The following is a 19433-nucleotide window of genomic DNA, read 5'->3' as shown; positions in this document are numbered from 1 at the left end:
AATCCGCATATTCTCGCCAAGACCTCTCCAACTGACTTGCTGGCTGGCTGACCGGCCATAGAGGCTAATGTGGTGTGTTGTTTGTGCAGATCTGGCCAGTGCTGAGAAGAAGAGGCTTGAGGAGAAGCAGCGAACAGCGCGGAAAAATCGCTCCAAATCCAACGACGACTGGAAGACCAGGTTAGTGTGGGTGGATGGTTTTCAACTGGGGGATATTTTTAGCCCAAGGCTAGCCAAATGCAATTAATACACACACAATAGGGGTACTTATGAGGCTGAAAGAGGTAATGGAAATTTGTAAACGATTGATTTTTTTTTAATGATTTTACTCTGCTCAATCCTGCTTATGTCTTTTTTTAATCATCCCAATGGTTATAAACATGTTGGTTTGTCACAAACCACAATTTTTAAATCTTCAGAGAGCAACCAACCAAGTGATGGCATTGACCTCCACCTAGTGTCAGGAGCCAATTAATGTTTTTCACCATCTGCTTGTACACCATTTTATCTAAAGTCTATATGCAAGCGGTGGCTTAGTTACTGTCTAATGATACCGTTTTGCATTGTGCTGCTTGTGCTGATGGGGCTGTGAAGAAACCCTGCCCTGGGTCCCAGGTTTGGCTTTTACAGTGACTATGAGCACCTCATACACCTGAGTGCAGTGGAATGCAGAGTATGCTTTCAGAGTGCTGTAGCACCCCCCTAAGGACATCAAGTGAAGTGCCAGTTTTTAAATGAGAGGCATACACTAAATGCACGCGTGTGTGTGTGTGTGCGTGTGTGTGTGTGTCTTTGCTGTGACAGCATGCATTGACAACTCTCTATCGTCACCACATTTCAATTTTTTCTTTTTCTTTTGTATTTGTTTTCCATCCATGCGTTGTCCAGGTGGTTTCGTCAGGGACCCAACCCGCACAACGGAGCTCAGGACTGGCTGCACACCAATGGATACTGGGACCGGAACTACAGTCAGATCCCAGACATCTACTAACGCACATCCTCGATGCTGTAAGGGGCGGCAACTCTGTTCACACATTAGCTCATCAGCACCTACGTACAGTACAAACAGTTCAAAAGCTCAACTCTTGTTGTTAATATCTATGGTGTGACTATGGCCTGGAAAGGTTGTTTAGCTGTTTGGGCTGGTTATAAACACAAAATTAATATGATGGTGATGGCATGAGATTGGTTAGGAAGATGAAAGGAGAGGACGAAGGACTGGCTCATGGCTTACCGTATCACCCCTGGCCAGGATGTACATGGCTAGGTTCGAGTAGCCATGACAAAAGAGGGGCCACACACACAAAAACCTTCCGCAGCCTATAATGGTCTTCCTTAAAGCACAAAACTGGGCCTTCAGTGTGATTTTTGTTGTTTGAACCGTTAACCGGTCAATATATAAATCAGGTCATCTCTTACAACTGTTGGTTTTTTTTTGCTGGTCTTATGTTGTTGCTTGCTTTTTTGTTTATACATATACAAATATATGCATAGCTTTTTGGGTTGCTTCTGCAGGCTGAATAGAAATGTGTCGCGTTCCTCCTATTGCTCGTGATCTCCACACTACAGGGATTACTTGTACAGTTGCTGACATGTTTACTTGAATCCTCTCTTTTCTCTACTGTATATTCGATTTGACAGCAGGTGACAGACATGTTACTGTAGATCATGGGAATACTTTCAAATTGTGAACGTCTAAAATGACATAGCGACTAGACCCACTGTTACATATACTGTACGTTTGTGACCTCGCGTATATTCTTCAGAGGTAGATTAGCAAGTGCTAGTTTCATAGGCTGATGGTAGTCAGCGCTGTCTGAGAGACTTAAACCACAGTTTATTCTCAGATTTTTTCTCTCATCAATGCTGCATGTACACGGCCTACATATGAACAGAGAACCTTGGAGTCTTTCCCTAGCAACTGCATTTGTTCTCCAAAGATGCAGTTAATATTTATTTGTGCGGTTGTATCGTTTCAGTTGTGTGGCAGTACTACTTTGGTGTGTGTGTGTGTGTGTGTGTGTGCGCGTGTGTGCGCGCGCGTGAGCGCAGGTGTGTGTCAGTGTGCGTGTGTAAATGGTTGGGTGCTTCGCTGATTTAATCTCAAATTCATATATTTCAGTTGTTAAGACATCTGTAGCAAAAGCTGTTGGCTTTTAGTCATGTCCTTGAAGGTCTCATCGACACAGTCATGGGTAGACGTCACGTGAGCATTTAGTGCGGGTCTCTTTAGTAATGACATGTCCTGGTCTTCTTTAGATTGGTAAAGCCCATCATGTATAACACAATGCTCCTTAAATATTGACACACTCATCAATTGTCCCTCAAGAAATCTTCTGGCTATGATTTCTTAATTCAGCACATAACATGCTAATCAGCTGCCATTCTACAAATGTATATTAGTAGAAATTTGAGTTTGAATTTCAGCTTTAAAAAGAAATGCTGAGTATTACCATTGTAATACAAAATAAAAACAATGTTCTCCCTGTACTATGCAAAAAATGTTGTCGCACACAAAGCTTCCCTCTGCCCCCCCCCTTAGTGGTTGATCCATGCACTGAAGGCAACTCACTGATCCTTGACATGTAGCTGCTGTGAAAAGTGTTCATATGAATTGTACGATAACATTTAGATGAGGTCTTTATGGCCTGAAATGTGTTTGTTCGTAACTTATCTCATTCTTTGTTAATACCATGTAGCAAAGTTTTAAAAAATAAAATGTTTCTATCGTTGCTAAATAAAGGCTTAATATCAACTGAATTCCCATGCTTGTCTCATCATTTTGAATGCACTATTGCACAAAAAGAATATACTGAATTCCATTACATTAAGCTCACACTTTCATTAAAAAAAAAAAAACTTACACTCGGTGACAGAGGACAAGAAAAAACAAAAAATAATCCAAAAATGATCATACATCTCTATTTTATTTGCCCTGGCTCTCAGAGTGGGTCTCAAATAATGGTAGGCCACGCTAATCTTGCTCTATGAATACCAACAACCCCCAACTCACTTCGGGGGCTGGTCAGGAGGATGGGTGACTATCCTCAGCACGGCGGGGGAGTAGACGCTCTGGCCCTGCTCGGTGGTGATGGGCAGGAACTGGACCTGGCGTTTCCTGCTCTGCGAGCTGCTCACGCTCTCCATGGGTACGGTGAAAGCCAGGAGGCCCGAGGCCTCATCTCGCCTCACCCTGACCGCCTGGGCGGGAACCGGGAGGGTTGATCCCATGAGCGGTGTGGCCTGCTGGCCGTTGTCAATGCACAGTAGGAAGTTGGGGAGACTGATCTCCAAGGTGCCCTTGCCGGAGGCGGATGTTGGTTGCAAGAACTCGGTCGCATCCTTCACTGCGGGGCCCACGTCGTGCAGAGGTCTCTGCTGGTTATGAGGATGATGCTCCTGGTATTGGAGGTTGGAGGCCTGCGTCAGGTGCTCTGGAGTGCCCCCAGTAGCCGTGCGCAGGTCATCCTGGGAGGGCGTAGGGGACCTCTTGGCCAGCAGCACGTGGCCCGGTCCGAAGGAGCGGATGTAGGCACTGCCATTGAATGGGGGCTGCGTCAGGATCTCAGTGGAGAAGGTGCCATCCTCGCTGACGTGGGGCAGGTGGAACAGAGTCCACATCTGGTTAACTGAGGACTGGATGACAGAATCGTTGTTTGATGGGCTTCCTCTTCCCCTCTGCCCCGTAGTATTGTCGTTGTTGTCTTGCTGTGCATTATCTGATTTTTTTAAAGAGAGAGAAAGACAATCATTTGATGTATGAGACAGGCAATAAACATCAAGGTACACATGTGGCAAGATTTTACTATGTACGTATCATTAAGGTACAATATTTTTCTCAACCTTAGACTTATTTTTGGATTGCTAAACATTATAAATCTAAAAATATATAATTGACCATTTAAATCAGACACCATGCTAGATGATTCAATTTGATCACGGTAAAATGTCAGGGATAATTCTAGCAGATACCCACTGAGGTCAGAATCACTGTACCTTGGATACTCCCATTGGCCACATTGTTGCTTGGCGATGCAGCGGGAGGCCAGGTGATGTTGCTGCTGTCCAAGCTGTATCTCTGTGGCCTCTCCTCGCCACCTGCGGCACTCTGCCCCAAAGCCAGCCCCGAGAACTGATTGTGGACAGACACAGAACCTGTGCAAACAAAACAAAAAACACATTGTGATTTTGTTTTGGATGTGTCAAAGTAACTACTTTGGTGCCAGTGAGGGCATTCTATTCGGGCCAAATAGTTTGTCACTCACCTGACATTGCAGAGCCCTTTCTCGAAAGGGCTGGAGACATCGCCCTTTCTGCAGGTGCTGGTATTGAAACCGAATTTCTCTGGACAGAATTGGCAACGAGGCTCTTCAGTATCATGGTGTGTTCCAGCATCGGAGAGATCACCCGTGCGCAGCTCTCTGAGGACATCAAAGCTTCAAAGCTGTCGGAAGTTACGGCGGGTCTGGGGAGAGGCTCTACCGGCACAGCTGCTGGTGCAGGTACTGGTGCCTCCATAACCGCCCTCACATCATCATTCACCTTGTTGCCAGACACAGCCTCTTGGCTCAGCCGGTCAGGAGAAGCCTGCCCGGCCTCTACCACGCCTCCGGCTGACACAAACTCTGTCTGCTCGGGAACAACAATCTCCGCTATTTTCAGGTCTTCAAAAAGTTTCTGGATTGGAGATTTGCAAGGACGTTCTACTGGCAGGTGTGCCATCACAGGGGGTGACGCGGGGATGGCGGGTGTGGCACTGAGGGCTTCATCTACAGCAGGCTTTTCAACTGCAGGTTCTTCTTCTGTGCCTAGTCCTGGGCTGCCAGGTAAACGAGACTCTACTTCACACACCTCAGGTTCATCTGCAACAGCAACCAACATATTAGTCTTAACCCGTTAAGACATGGTATTATACATTTGCTGTTACCAGAATGGCAATGACCAAGTCGTAGTGCATTACTAAAGGCCCTGTGTTATGGAATAGTATTGTAGTACTATGGTAGTTAACTTTTCAATTACTATTACAGTGCTGGTGTGCCACTGGAGGTACAGCGTGCATTAACCCATTGACGCCTAAGGCACCTGCAAAAGAGGGTGCTGAATGCCTGAGCCCTTTTTAAGAAAAGCTGCCCTCAGCCTATAAAAACCTAAATATCTCAGCTTCTGAAGCACATAAAAATATGCACTAAGTTGCATTTAAACGCTAAGACCCTCATCTTTCATTAGAATGTGTTCATTCATCTCAAACAAACAGAGATTTTTCATAAAGTTGTCTCAAATCTCATGAGCCTGAATGTTGCGTAATGCAGCTCCAGGCGCCAGGGCTAATGTTGCGCAAGGCAACATCAGGCATCAATGGGTTAAGGGGCTATGCATATTGGTATGGTATGGACCATTATATTCAGTATAAATCTGTTCTAATTCAGTCACTACAATATTGTCTCATTACAAAATTCCTTATTTATGATTAAATATGATTACTATTTTTTACATTAATCACTAAACCCCTCAAAGTATCTACTGTATATGCATATCAATCTGCAAAACTGCCTTCAGCTCACACACACGTTATTTCACACTTCACCTGATCCAGAGATGGCGCATGGGCACTGCATGTGTGCCACAACTGGTTCCAGTGTGGGTGAAGCAGGGCCTGTTCCACTCATACGCTCCTCGCTGGGAGTGCTGACGAGAGGCACGCTCTTCTGCCCACAGTCCTCCACTGGTTCTGACGTCAGCAGCTCTGTGATTTTGCATGCAGAATATCTTGCTGACACAGGCTCAACAACATCCACTTGGAGCCCAGTGCTCTCTTCAGTCTCTGAGCACTCTGCACGGTTGTCGCTGTCTGGGCCTTTGGACGGGACAGGGGGCCGTAGTACTTCGGCAGGCGGAGGAGTAGCACTGAGAGCAACTTCAGTAGCAGATGGTTTCTGCGTTGCTGTCTCAACACTGTTCTCCTTCACAGAGAAAGGGCAATATGCTGTGGCAGCAATATCCTCATCAGCAGGGCTTGGAAGAATAGTGCATTCTAGTTCTTCCAGTGTGCTTGACGCCTCCTTCTTCGCCACTTGGTCTTCCTTTATATCTGATGGTTCTGAGTTGTCTGATATAGACTCAGCTATGTAACCAGAGTCATGCTCAGCCACTGACTCTATCGTGTTCTCCTGCACTGGACATCTGGGTGGTTCCACCACACATTCTGGACTTGCCACTCCCACTGGCTCTGATGGAGATGCTTGTGTTTCGGGGCATTCAGTACAGGTGTTCCCTGAGCAGTCAAGCTGTGCCATTGCCTCAGGGATAGGGCTGGATCTGAGGCATTCACAAGTCTCATGAATGACATCTGCAAAGTGACAAAGAAATGAAGAGTTCAGATGCAAAACCCCCTAACTCCATTTCCGAAGACCTGCACTTCCATATTTTTAGAGAACCCCGTTGTTGGTTTGGTTTACATTCATGTACTTGATAATACATATAAATAGTTATATTACATAAATTTAAAAAAAGCATTAGAACGTGCAATAGTCACAGAAAAAAACTGAACCGTACTGCTACACCACTATGACAGTGCACAGGGCATTAACTTAATTGGTCATTGCATTCTGGTAACAGCTAATTCATAACAGGGGCCGTACCATGTCTTAGAGGGGTTAAAAAGGCGATCTGATGATATTTAAATCCCCACTGCAGACAAACATGCTAGATTGCAACTGGCTAGTTACCTGGTGAAACAGGTGTCTTAGAAGAATCCACGGATGTCATTACATCTGCTGTTTTCTCTGTGTCTGTGACATTGTCATCCACATGATGTACGCAGGAAACAGTGACAGCCTCTGTGTCTGTTGTTGGTGTGCATGCCCCATCGGATGGACTTGTTGCATCATCTGGTGAACTGTAAAACTCAGGCTCTACGTGGGTCACAGGTGACACTGCTGCGCAGTCTGCCATAGTCTCTAGCGATGATGCATCTTGTGATGCCTCGGATGGACAGCATTCCATTGTGTTGATACCGATTTCAGTGCTTTCAGCTGTGGTGAATGCTGGGGACTCAGCTGATATATCTGATGCCTCGGCAGTATTTGCAGATTGTTCATGAGCTACAGTTTCTTCGCTCTCCACAATAACATCAGGTGTAGCGCTCTCAAACGCCATCGTCGCAGTCTGAAGTGACTCTGAAAGAAAAATAAAAGCAAATACCAACACTGAATGTGCAATGCCTCCCACAACACGATTTAAACAGTGTATTAGCTGCAAGTACAAGGTTATCAGTATTTGTATCTTTATTTTTGTAACACATAGTATGCTAGGTAGGGTTTACTATTCCACTTCCTCATCTTTCCAGGCACCAACAAAATTTGTTTCAAAATGGTGATATCAGCTTTCATGGCCCCATGAGCATGATTTAAGCATTATAGATCCCAGTGTTGATAATATGATAATATTTGTAAATACTTGGGCATGGGTATGGTTATTAGTTTACCTGCTAGAGGGGGGGAGTCTACTGAGTTGTCCTGTGGTGTGTCGGGTGGCGGCGATGGCAGATGCAGACATACAAAGTCATCCTCTTCAGTTACACCTGGAGTTGGTCAATGTTAGTGGTATTTACCTCAGAATTCATTCCAACAATAAAGGTATGAGCACCACTGCACTTAATTTACCAAAGGCTCTCTGACCTGTAACAGTGTCTGTCTCTAAATACACTCCGTGGCCAGTTTCATCTCCAGGAACTGGTGAACTGTGGGAAGAGTCTTTAGTTATCATCCCTACAGCTGCATCCAGGCATTCATCGTAGAGCTGACATCCGATCAGGGTGTATTTCTCAATTGGGGAAGTGGCATGGGCTGCTGTTTCCACTGGGGGAGCTGTTTGCGACGCGTCCACAACCTGCTCTTGGGCATCAGCAAACCCGGTCGCCTCCATCAGAATAGGACTTGTGGCAGGACTCACCCTGCCCAAACCATCTTGTGATGCTTCTTGACAAACTGGCTCTTCCCTCTCCTCAGTGTTGGCAGTAGACACCCTTTCCATCACTGACTCTGCAGTCTCAGGTGTATCTGAAAGGAGAAGGGGAAACATACCGTAGTTGAAACAATCACTTTTGAGCTGTGGGCAAATTGCATGTTACCGTGTCAATGATAATATACTAGCATTACAGTTCAAACACAAAAGGGTTGAAGTGTCGCTATTAATGGCAACCAAGCGACAGAGAGGGGAAAGTTATGTTATCATATCCATACACAGTAAATTCTGCAGTGCTCATTTAACACTTGGACAGTTGGTTTGACATCATTTGGACTTAAATGAACTAGTGTTGAATTAACACCGCAACATTTTCTGTGTATGCATGTTTGTTTTATATCTGCATTAAATAAAGAGCAGGACAGCACTCCAAGTTTTGTGGTTTATTGCCCGTCAGACGTTTCGGGGTTAACCTTCTTCAGTGTTGGGCAAACATTTCACCCATTCTGATTGCCCGACACTGAAGAAGATTAACCCCGAAACGTCTGACGGGCAATAAACCACAACATTTGGAGTGCTGTCCTGCTCTTTATTTAATTCATATATTCTCCAGGAATGAGCACCCAGTTGTTCACTTTGTTTGAGTTGAGCGCCTTACACCCCTTAGTTTATTTTATATCTGCCACAGCAGGGACGTAGTCTGCGATCACACCTTCAGATGGTGAATAATGTAAGTGATCACTCAGCAAGTCAACCCATTACTGAATGTTTAACAGTATAATTATAACAAACCACTTCAAATCCCAATAGATCATATTTAGAAATAAAAACATGCTTGTCAGGGATGTCTTTGAAGAAGGCGCAGGTGATGGTTTTTTGTCTGGCTGACTTGATCCTTTCCTGTCTTCTGGGTTCACCAGGTGAGCAGAGTACACCCTGACCAGACTACGCTTTGGAGAGGCCTGTTTGACTACAACTGGAGCTGAAAGAAAGAAAGAAACGACAGAAAGAAAGTACAAAGTAGACATTGATGATGATATATCTGTAAATGCACAGTTATAGTCAATATGTACAGTCAAGAGTGTGTAGGCTATACGGTTTTAGTTGTTAATTCAAAATGAATACTGGTCGCTTTTCATAGGTGTGTGTGTGTGTGTGTGTGTGTGTGTGTGTGTGTGTGTGTGTGTGTGTGTGTGTGTGTGTGTGTGTGTGTGTGTGTGTGTGTGTCATAGACATACCTGTCAGGGTCTGCACGTCTGATTCCATCCCCAGGGGGGTCCCTGAGGACTGATCTCCCTCCACTGAGGTCAAAGGTTGATCTGTGACCTCTAAACTCTGAGGCTCATCACGTTCCACAAGCGACGAAGACTGATACTCATCTGTGAATAGAACTCTCTCAAACACCACTACTGGATCCTGGGCCACCTCTACACCACATTCTTCAGTAACTTTTGCATCGGTTAGAGACTGAGTCTTGGAGGCACAAGACCTCACAGACGAAGCAGAGGAGGGGTGGCTATCCACGTGAAACACTATTGCATTCGGCAGATTTTCTGAGTGAACTACAATGACATCGTCTGGTGGCGCACTCGCAGAGTCGATCAAAACTGCTCCCTGGGTCTCAGTGAAGGAGTCACTTCTCGATGGAACCTTCCTGAACACAGCAGACAGAACTCTGGCGGCGGGAATATCGCCAGAGCTAACCGGACCGGGTGACTCAAGAGGCGCCTGATCATCATACATAGTCTCACAGTTTTTCCAAGCGTCGTGGGTAAGGCGGCAGCTGACAATGCTCACTGATACAGCAGGGCAAGACCTCTCATCCTCATCATCCTCCTCATCCTCCTCCTCATCATCATCTTCACATATCTCTGCTTGCTCTCCAAATGGTGAAGGGGTTATGGGCTCATTGGGAGAATCTTGAGGTGACCAACTTTTAATTGTAACTTGGTCACGCTCTGAGGGTGAAAGAAGATGAGAAATTACAAATGTTATTTGAAACTTAGAGCTTACAATGAGCAAAAATATCTAAAGAGTTGATGCAAGATCATTTTATGATGGGGATTTTACAAAAGCTTTAAATTGTCATGGAAAAGTCCAATTATCCAATTAATTCTTAAATGAGTAGCCTAATATGACTACATCCCAATAACGCTGCCACAGATAATGGGACTTAAGTGCACAGCAAATGTTGGAGTACTGAGTTAATTCAACACTGAAAGAGCTGTACCAACACTGTGATTGTTAAAAGTCGATGTTGGTGTTGAATAACACTGCAGAATTCGGGGTTGGCTCTATGGTCCGACAGCCCATTGGTCCCACAGCCTGTTGGTCCCACAGCCTCTTGCTGCTTCATGTTCCCACATTTCCAAGAAATTGTTCAAATATAGGCCATGTTCCACAACTCCACGTTCCCAGTTCCCACATTTCCGGGTAAACTAAGAGAACATGCTTTCTCCCCGCCATGGAACATAGGGCCTACATTTGAATACATTCCTAGAAATGTGGGAACATGGGCCAGCAGATATAAGCTGTGGGACCAATGGGCTGTGGGACAAATGGGCCTAAAAATTAATGTTAAAAGTCTTAGTGATGTGGGACCAATGGGCTGTGGGACCATAGACACATTAGAGAATAGAATTATAGAATTCACTGTGCAGCTGCAGACTACCTCTAACGTCCCAAAAGTTAAGGTTCCTCAGTAGGCCTATACATATAATATCAGGGCCGCTGACAGCTTTGACTCTGCCTGATTTTCATAGACTTCAGATGTTGCGTCAACAGTAGGGCGGATCCCGGCTAGCTTTGACTGGGCCCGGGACAAAGAAATCTGAAAGGCCCCAAACCCAATTCATAATATGTGTAGCGAAGGGGAGTAGAGTTGCCCAGCTGGGACTTGAACCCAGACCTTCTGGGGTAGTAAACTGGGGCTCTCTAAACTGGGGTAGTAAAGAGCCAGGCTCCTTGGTGTAGCGGTCAGAGCCCAGGTTTACTACCCCAGAAGGTCTGGATTCGAGTCCCAGCTGGGCAACTCTACTCCCCTTCGCTACAATATGTAATAAGGATCCAATTCTGCACCCCCTCTCTCCCTGGGCCCGGGACAAGTGACCCCTGTTGGCTTCCCTGTATAATATACTACAAATGGTTGTTAGAATGCAGTAAAAGTAGGCCTAAGTGATTTGAAATCTGTTGCATTACCTCGCATTTTTTGGTAAATACGTATGGCTTGTTTAAGGTCTTTGGAGGGAGAACCTGTGTGTCAGCACAATAATAAAAGAACAAAAGTAAATAAATTCAACTGGTTAGTTTAGCAATAGCCTACTATTTCAGCAAGAATAAAAGAGCTATTGCTAATTTATTCGCCGGGACTTACGATCTCTGTTCTCTAGGAGATCCTTGCAATAATCGGCCAAAAATTGTCTAATGTCTCGTGGGTCTTCAATACGATAAGCACGACATACACTTTCAAGGAAACTCCTCACACCGTACGGAATCAGGAGTGTTGGGCGAGACACCTTCCATTCAGCCATCTGACAATTCCAAATGTATCAGCATACAAAATCAGTTAACTTAGGCAAGGTCAATACCCTATGCAATCATAGAATATAAAAATATACCGAATAATTAGTATCCTTTCCCCATAAAATACACCCTAAATACCTCCGATACACACACACACACCTTTCAAAGGACCAAGTGGTCCGCCGAGGTGTCCTCAACACTGGTCTTTCAAAGGTGGAACAACGGTAATTCATCAGCCTGCGACTATAGCTGACGTCACAATAAAATAATGACTTCCTAAGGTGACGGTGCTGCCTAATTTGCAAAATCGGGTCTACAATGAAGAAAAATAATTAAGATTTCAAATATAATAATACATACAGTTAGGGCCATAAATATTTGGACATCTGCACAATTTTCATCTTTTTGGTGCTGTACACCATCCCAATAGATTTGAAATGAAACAAACGATATGTACATTAACAGCAGACTTTCAGCTTTAATAGGAGGGTGTTTGCGTCCAAATCAAGTGAACTGTAAAGGAATTATGACATTTTCTATCAGTGCCACCCCATTTTTAAGGGACCAAAAGTAATTGGACAGTCTAGTATTTATACATCAAACTTTCAATTTTTAATTATTTGGTTGCAAATACTTTCCAGTCAGTTACAGCCTGTAATTTGCAATCCATAGACATCAATAGACACTTGGTTTTATCTGTGGTGATGCTATGGTGAGCTCTATTGCAACAGTCTTCAGTTCCTGCTTATTCTTAGGGTATTTTCCCTTCAGTTTTGCCTCCAGCAAGCGAAATGCTTGCCCAACCGTACTCAGGTGAGGTGATTGACTGGGCCATTGAATAATATTCCACTTTTTTGGGGTAGAAATGGCTTAGTGGCTTTCAGATGAAGCTTTGGGTCATTGTCCATCTGCACTGTGAAGCATTGTCCAATGAGTTCAGAACCATTAGGTTTAATATGACATGATAATATAGCCTGAAAATCTTCAGAATTCATCCTGTGGCTTTTGTCTGTAGTCCTCATCATCAATAAATAGGGGAAAATAGGGGAAAATAGTATTGACAGATATGCATGCCCACACCATGACACTACCATCACCATGATTCACTGTTTGGGTGGTATGCTTTGAATCATGAGCAGTTCCTTCCCTTCTCTATACTCATTTCTTCCCATTACCCTTGTACAAGATGATTTTTGTCTCCTCTGTCCATAGGATGTAGCTCAAGACCTATACAGTCTTTTTAAGACGTTGTTTGGCAAAGCCAAATCTGGTATTGCTATTTCTGATGCAATCAGTAATTTACATCTTTTAGTAAACCCTCTGTATTTCCTATGGTGAAGTGTTCCTCAATGTTCTTGATCTTTTTCTTGATTGTTGCCTTGGACATGTATCCACTGTTCACCTGGACACTGTTCTACATCTGGCCAACTGTTGGGAGATGGGTTTTTGTTCACCAGATACAGAATATTGTCTGTCATCCACAGCATTTGTCTTCCATGTCTGCCAGGTAATTTGGTGTTGCTCTGGTATTTATTTTTTCCAACATTCTGAACTCTTGAATTAGTCATATTCAATGTTTCCCCATCTCTTTTGATTTTGTTCAACCTTATGATGGCTTGCATCACTGATGGTGACAGGTGGAATTTGGATCTCATGGATATTCCGTAAAAATATATGGAAATGCAAATGGAACACTTCAAATGAACTCTAAGACCTTGTATTGACATCTTGGTGATGGTGTAGTAAGGGAATAACACACATCTGACTGGGAAATAGCTGAGAAGCCTACTGTCCAATTACTTTTGATCCCTTGAAAAGTGGGCAACACACACAAAAAACGTTGCCATTTCATTCCTGTTTATGCGATATGGATTTCAACACCCTCACATTAACGCTGAGAGTCTACAGTTAATGCACAGCTTGTTTGTTTTATTTCAAATCCATTGTGGTGGGGTATAGGGTGGAAAAGGATGATAATTGTGTTGCTGTCCAAATATTTCTGGCCCTAACTGTATAATAGAATATAAAATGGATGAAATAAAACAAAATAGAACAAGTGAACGACACAAAATTACCCACTTGTGGAGTTTATCAGAACTTTATTTAAAATAAAATATTCAGAAAATAATGAAATGATGTGTCTTTTCTTCCCAAAATCTTCAGCAAACAAGACTTAACAACAACACACAGGGATAGGAAAACACAGATAAAAGGCATCGCTGTATAAAGCTTCTCCGTTGAACTGTATATTGAGGCCATTTCAGTTTTAAATTATAACAATTAAAATTAATTAATAGCAAGTCCCCAGGACATATTTAATAAGTCGTACATTTCCTATTTAAAGTTTAGACTGTAATTAAGAACTACCATCATTAAATGGATTGCAAATTTAAGATTAATTATTGAAAGGTTGAAGTACATAGGCAGACTCTCTTTGATTACTGTAAAACCAAGCTTTAACACCAAAATGATTTAAAAATACAGATAACGTAAATAAGCTTTTAAACCAATCTTTATATCTTCCCTTTTCACACAAAAGCACTGATATCGTACCGGCTGGCTTTAACTGGGGATGAATGCTTCAGTTTGGGCAGTATGGGAATGTTCCATTTGAGGCATTCAAAGAAGGTGTTCCGCCATCCCCTTGAGACATGGGTCCAGGCCAAAATGGAAATGGGGCAAATTTAGGAACGTAGTAGCACTTGGGGAGTCCTGGGCAGGGTTGCTCGTTCCCCGTATGGGCATTGTCAGGTGGGCTGGTGGACTTACTCGGGGAACTTTGACATGACGTGGATGGGTCTTGGCAGGTAGCACACAGGCATGGTGGACAGGTTATTAATACGAACTCTCCACTTCCCGAGTAAGGCCACATGTTACAAGCACAGTGGGCATCCCAGCCCTGCGCACAAGGTCCCGGAGGCGGCCAGCAAGGGTAAGGGGGTAAATATGGTGGAGGACACCACCCCGGGGCGCACCACCCATGGACGTCACAAGCAGGGCCGTAGGGAGGGGGAGGGTGGTGACAGGAGGGATCCGGCTCCTGGCAATAGGGTATTCCAGGGGGCTGGACAGGCTGGAGCTGATGCTGAGGTTGTGGTTGTGTGCTGTTAGGAGGAGGAGGATCTTTGGCACCATGGCTGGAGCCCAAAGGACTTTCTCTGTGTGGGGTGCTGGAGGGATCTGCTGTGGCAGCCCCGGTGCCTGAGGGGGAAAAGCACACATACCAACCACATTTTATCAGTGTGAGCAAATCTTACTTCGATTGAAAAAACACTATACAGTGGCACACCTACCGACACTAAAGTAACACAGTGTGACACGCATACACGCACACGCACACACACATGCACGCACACACACACACACACACACACACACACACACACACACACACACACACACACACACACACACACACACACACACACACACACCATCCTCCTCCTCCTCCTCATCATCATCATCATCATCATTGTCATCATTCATACACTGTCATATCATGCACAAAACAGCAAACTCACCACTTATGCCAGATGCTGTAGATTTTGTTTCCTGTTTTGCCCCTATTTGTCTTATTGGGTTTTTGTGCACTGGATGGAAACTAGATCTGTCACCAGGGCTAATCTTTCTAGGTGACTGAGCCTCTGCTGATTTTGTTCTCCGAACTGGTGGAATCATCATTGGATTAAATTCGGCTGCTCCCGCATTCAATTTCCCGCGAGTCTTCTCACCTGTGTTTGTTATTGACACATTTTGCCCATTTTGGGCACTGACGTCTGTCTCTTTCCTCCCTTTCAATGGGGCTGAAGGGGCACGTTTCTCATCCTCATCCTTCTTTTTCTCATTTCCCTTTGGGTGGACTTTATGACGTGTCTCTGTAGTGGACCGTCCAGTAGTCCTATTTGTGTCAGGGGAACTAGCTGATACACTTGGTACGGGCACTTGCACATGGTTGTTGTTGGTTTGTTGGTTGTTGGATGTAGAATCCCATGAGAGCCAGTCTAGTTCTCCATTGATGATGAGTTCATTGAAGTCATGGTTGACATTGGAGCTGACAGTATACCCCTTTTTCTTAAGTTCCTCTTCAAATCCATTTCCACTGATTCGGTCAGCTGTTTGGAGCACATTTTGTTGTCAGTAAATCACAAGACAAGACCAGACAAGACAAGATAAGATAAGATAAGATAAATTAAGATAAGATACAATAAAAAAAAAATATTTTGGTGTGGCTTCAGTCATTCACAAAGACATTCAACAAGATATGACAAAACAAGGCAGTACTATACTATATGTTGGTGGTTGGGTTGGCTGGTGATGGTGATGGTCATCTTGTGCTGTTGAGTTAGTAGGCCTACAGCAGAAGGGATGAAGGATGTATTTGTAACCCCAGGTGTTCCTGCGCAGTCTGTCCCCTCTTGGGGTCTCGAACTCGCCACCTTGTCAATGGGAGTCACAGCACGATACCGCTGGACTTAAGGCCCAGTCCAATACTGTATGGCTTTGGAGGGGAGGTTTATTAACGTTCCATTCCACACTCTGCTAGTTGGCCTCCGTTACATATTGTATCGGTTTTTGGGTGCTAGTGATATATAGACCCTATCGTAGCCCAGCCTGATCTCCAAAAATTCTGTGCTCCTGGACACGGAATTGTTTTCCGTGATGGGCACACGGAAGTGCTTTCTATAGGCTATTACCACAGCACTGTGTTAACTCTATCATTAGAAAATACATACCAAATGCTAATCCTAAACAAAATAATGCTATAGCAATTTAAGTTGTGCCCTGACCAAAACATTCCCTAACCTTAACCTGTCATTAAAGACATATTTTTTGAGAAATACCTTTTCCAGTTAGTTGCTAGGCTATCAAATTCATATAATGATTGAAAGAAAACTAACTGTGCCCAGACCAAAACAATCCCTAACCCTAACCTGTCGGTAAGAAAACATTTTTTTGAGAAAAAATATTTGAAATGAGAAAAATCCTGAGAAAACACAAGACTGTGGAAAAATAGAGCTGTGGGAGTATAGAGAGCACATTCTGTGTGTCCATCACGGAAAATAATTCTGTGTCCAGCAGCACGGAATTTTGTCAAAATCCGTGCTCCTGGACACGGATTTTGTGTCCTTAAAGTGGAAATGAAGCACTGACAACTATTATCAGTTTTTGGCGGCTTATTTATTTTCATAAACGAATGGATGTTCATTGAACTGCACTTTTAAGTAGTTTTGCTGAAAAATGACATGTTATTACCGAGTTTCGCCACAAGGGCGCAGCCATGTTCGCCGCCTACGTAACGCGAATGGTAGAACTTGGTGGCTAATGTAGCCTTCCATTCACTTAACGTTAGCGTGTGCTAACTACAGCGCTAACTGACTCTAATCGTGGCAGTAAAATTGAAGAAGGACGAGGGGTTCATTTTACATTGTCCCTGGGTTTTCTATGTTATATACCTACTATCAGATGAAAGAGAAATGCCAAGTGTCATTATCACTTTGTGTCAAAAAGCCTTTGCTACGAGCATGGTGGGATAGCTGCAGCCATCCACCCATTGCATCCACCATAGGACAGGAGTCAGGACTGGGGCTGCTCGATCTCATAGGTTTGTAGTGACAGACCGTCACCAATAACGTCTTTTTCCTGCATTGTTGGACGCTAATCTGATAGCCCATGTCTTTAAGTTGGCTATGTGGTTCAATTCAGTAATAGAAAATAACTTGCAAAATTGGCGGAAGTTTGGAAAGCTTTGTGAAGGGAAGGGACGCAGCCTGTGTGTGTGGCTTTCCCATCCCCTCTCTCGTCTCGCTCTCGGAGTTGGAGGAGCTTTGGGGATTTGAAGTTGATGCCACGGGAAATGACACGTTAAACTATCATTACATGGCCTACATTAAGTTATGGCATGCTTAAAGTAGCTGCATCTATTGTAGTAAATTATTATGTTATTGAAGTCGCGGATGCATCCTCAAACTGGCTGGAATAGCGTTGTTGCCTTGGATTATTGTTGACTGGATAACACCGATAAACGTGGGCACGGAGATGTCAAAGTAGCCTAATTCAGGTGCTTGGAAAATGTTGGCGAAATCATCGGAAGATGAAGGTAGGGAACTGCAACATTGCACGACATCGCACGATTATGAATAGTGATCATGTTGGCTCATACCAAAATGTGTTAGCGACTTGTCACCTTAGCAAAAAAGCTGCTTGTTTACCTGTGGTTCATGTGATGGGATGTCTTGTCTGATGGGATGTCTTGTCATGCCTCATATTTGTTCTGTCCCACCCAAACACGTAGTCTTGCTTCATTTGGCTCATAATCAGCCACGCAAGGCCCAAATGTTAGAATAGGAGACTACCATTCGCGTGACGTCACCCGCTGTTGGCTGGAAACGTTAACAGAAACGTTACGTGTTTGTGCTTTATTTTTTTATTAACGGCTTAAATTTCAGACTTCAAAAATATATATATATTTGCTGACTTATCTTACTGGTGTTATAGACCCCTATATTAGGTCACTGCTTCATTTCCACTTTAACATCTGTGTCCAGGAGCACAGAATTTTTGGAGATCATGTTGCGTATCCCGTCCTGATGGGAGCAGTTGGCAGGAATGATGGAGGGGGTGAGGGATCCTCAGTGATCACGTTGGCTTTTCTGTTCACTGCACAGCTGTACAGCTCACATAAGGACCATTTACTTTGATTTCCTGATTCACTCTACATGTACTTTAGGTTTGTTACCAATTTGGTTGTTCCAGGAGGAGATGCTGAAAGTAAAGACTGATTCAATGAGGGAGCAGTAGACTAAGGTTAGAATCCTTGCTAACGGGCGGCTGTGTGTGTGTGTGTGTGTGTGTGTGTGTGTGTGTGTGTGTGTGTGTGTGTGTGTGTGTGTGTGTGTGTGTGTGTGTGTGTGTGTGTGTGTGTGTGTGTGTGTGCGTGTGCGTGTGTGTTGGGGGGAGGGGGGGCTGCAACAACTTACCCTTGTTCTTGTGGAACTCCTGAATAAGTGTACTGAGGTCGAAGGTTTCGTTTTCTGAAAACGAACAGCATACAAAGAATGCACAACGTTGAAATGTTGCCGCACCTAGAATCTGGACAGGATGGGTAGAACTGAAGTCTACTCTAGGCTATGGTGGAACTTGTCCTACAAGGGACCACCACGCCTATGCAAATCACTGCAGGCTGTTAGGTGCGTAGCCTAAGCACTTTGTTTACTTTATGTAACACTATTCAACTCAACTGTATCTACTACATGGCATTAAATACATAGCTTAGGCTAAAGGCTTTTAAACATTGCCTTTAGCTCGTCTAGTCAACACACTTTAGGGGAGCTAGCCTATTGGCTAGGCTATTGGCTATTTTTGTAGACGTTTACCTGCTTTATAGGCGATGAGTTCCATGAAGTAATACCAAGCAAATACTCCAATATTACTTGGTCTTTTCTTCATAGCTGCTTTCACAAAGCCCTCTAGAACCGTAGGAAAGCCTACGGGCACCAAGTGAGGGTATCGTTTAAACATTCTATTTCCTCTCCAAAAACTCTGTACAAAGTGAAAGATTTCCGCAGGTTTATAGAGATGTCATCTCTTTGCTGTGTGATATATAGGCCTAATAGCGTGACTCGGTATTTTCAACTCAGCAGCCATTGTTTATGTTTAGCCTAGTTTTATGTTGCTGCGATACTGTTATTCTACGAATCAGAGATTTCAGGCAAACATAGCTCTAGAATCTGGCTTCACCTCCAAAAATGCACTGACCGAATATTCGATGACGTAGTGACTGAGCTGGAACAGATCACCGATATCCTAACCAACTCAATTTATCTTGCCAGTAGATAGACCCTTGACGAATTATTATTAATATTATAATTATTATTTTTTGTAAAACAGGACATTATTGCATAATTGCTATCCCTGTCTTTTTAAGCCGAATTTTACCGGTGAGGTTGAAT

At 43.8% G+C, this 19433-nt stretch overlaps 5 protein-coding genes across 5 annotated transcripts in view; 1 reads left to right on the top strand and 4 right to left on the bottom strand.

The window, feature by feature from the left end:
• Positions 1-2760, top strand: part of LOC134465598 (oxysterol-binding protein-related protein 1-like) — a 37230-nt gene extending 34470 nt beyond the window's left edge. The window contains exons 27-28 of the mRNA XM_063219350.1: positions 90-180; positions 889-2760. Coding sequence (XP_063075420.1) covers positions 90-180; positions 889-991 — 194 coding nt within the window. The 3' untranslated portion in view covers positions 992-2760. The remainder of the gene's footprint in view (positions 1-89; positions 181-888) is intronic.
• A 148-nt stretch (positions 2761-2908) lies between these two features.
• Positions 2909-6293, bottom strand: LOC134466063 (uncharacterized). The gene is made up of 4 exons (XM_063219960.1): positions 5585-6293; positions 4266-4862; positions 3997-4155; positions 2909-3719 (listed from the first exon to the last, which is right to left on the bottom strand). Exons 1-4 carry the CDS (start codon positions 6291-6293, stop codon positions 3010-3012), a joined length of 2175 nt encoding a protein of 724 aa, XP_063076030.1. The 3' UTR covers positions 2909-3009.
• A 424-nt stretch (positions 6294-6717) lies between these two features.
• On the bottom strand, positions 6718-8059 carry LOC134466062 (uncharacterized). The gene is made up of 3 exons (XM_063219959.1): positions 7677-8059; positions 7484-7579; positions 6718-7175 (listed from the first exon to the last, which is right to left on the bottom strand). Exons 1-3 carry the CDS (start codon positions 8029-8031, stop codon positions 6718-6720), a joined length of 909 nt encoding a protein of 302 aa, XP_063076029.1. The 5' UTR covers positions 8032-8059.
• Positions 8060-8630: 571 nt separating this feature from the next.
• LOC134466060 (calcium-binding tyrosine phosphorylation-regulated protein-like) lies at positions 8631-11697 on the bottom strand. The gene is made up of 6 exons (XM_063219958.1): positions 11644-11697; positions 11336-11492; positions 11161-11214; positions 9201-9920; positions 8798-8944; positions 8631-8674 (listed from the first exon to the last, which is right to left on the bottom strand). Exons 2-6 carry the CDS (start codon positions 11490-11492, stop codon positions 8631-8633), a joined length of 1122 nt encoding a protein of 373 aa, XP_063076028.1. The 5' UTR covers positions 11644-11697.
• Positions 11698-14961: 3264 nt separating this feature from the next.
• On the bottom strand, positions 14962-19150 carry LOC134466492 (uncharacterized). The gene is made up of 3 exons (XM_063220389.1): positions 18858-19150; positions 18462-18515; positions 14962-15596 (listed from the first exon to the last, which is right to left on the bottom strand). Exons 1-3 carry the CDS (start codon positions 19000-19002, stop codon positions 14977-14979), a joined length of 819 nt encoding a protein of 272 aa, XP_063076459.1. The 5' UTR covers positions 19003-19150; the 3' UTR covers positions 14962-14976.
• Positions 19151-19433: the final 283 nt, after the last annotated feature.

Source organism: Engraulis encrasicolus, chromosome 16 (assembly GCF_034702125.1).
Source record: "Engraulis encrasicolus isolate BLACKSEA-1 chromosome 16, IST_EnEncr_1.0, whole genome shotgun sequence".
Classification (NCBI taxonomy): domain Eukaryota; kingdom Metazoa; phylum Chordata; class Actinopteri; order Clupeiformes; family Engraulidae; genus Engraulis; species Engraulis encrasicolus.
The sequence above is the reverse complement of the archived record's forward strand: the minus strand, read 5'-3'. Positions and strand labels throughout refer to the sequence as shown.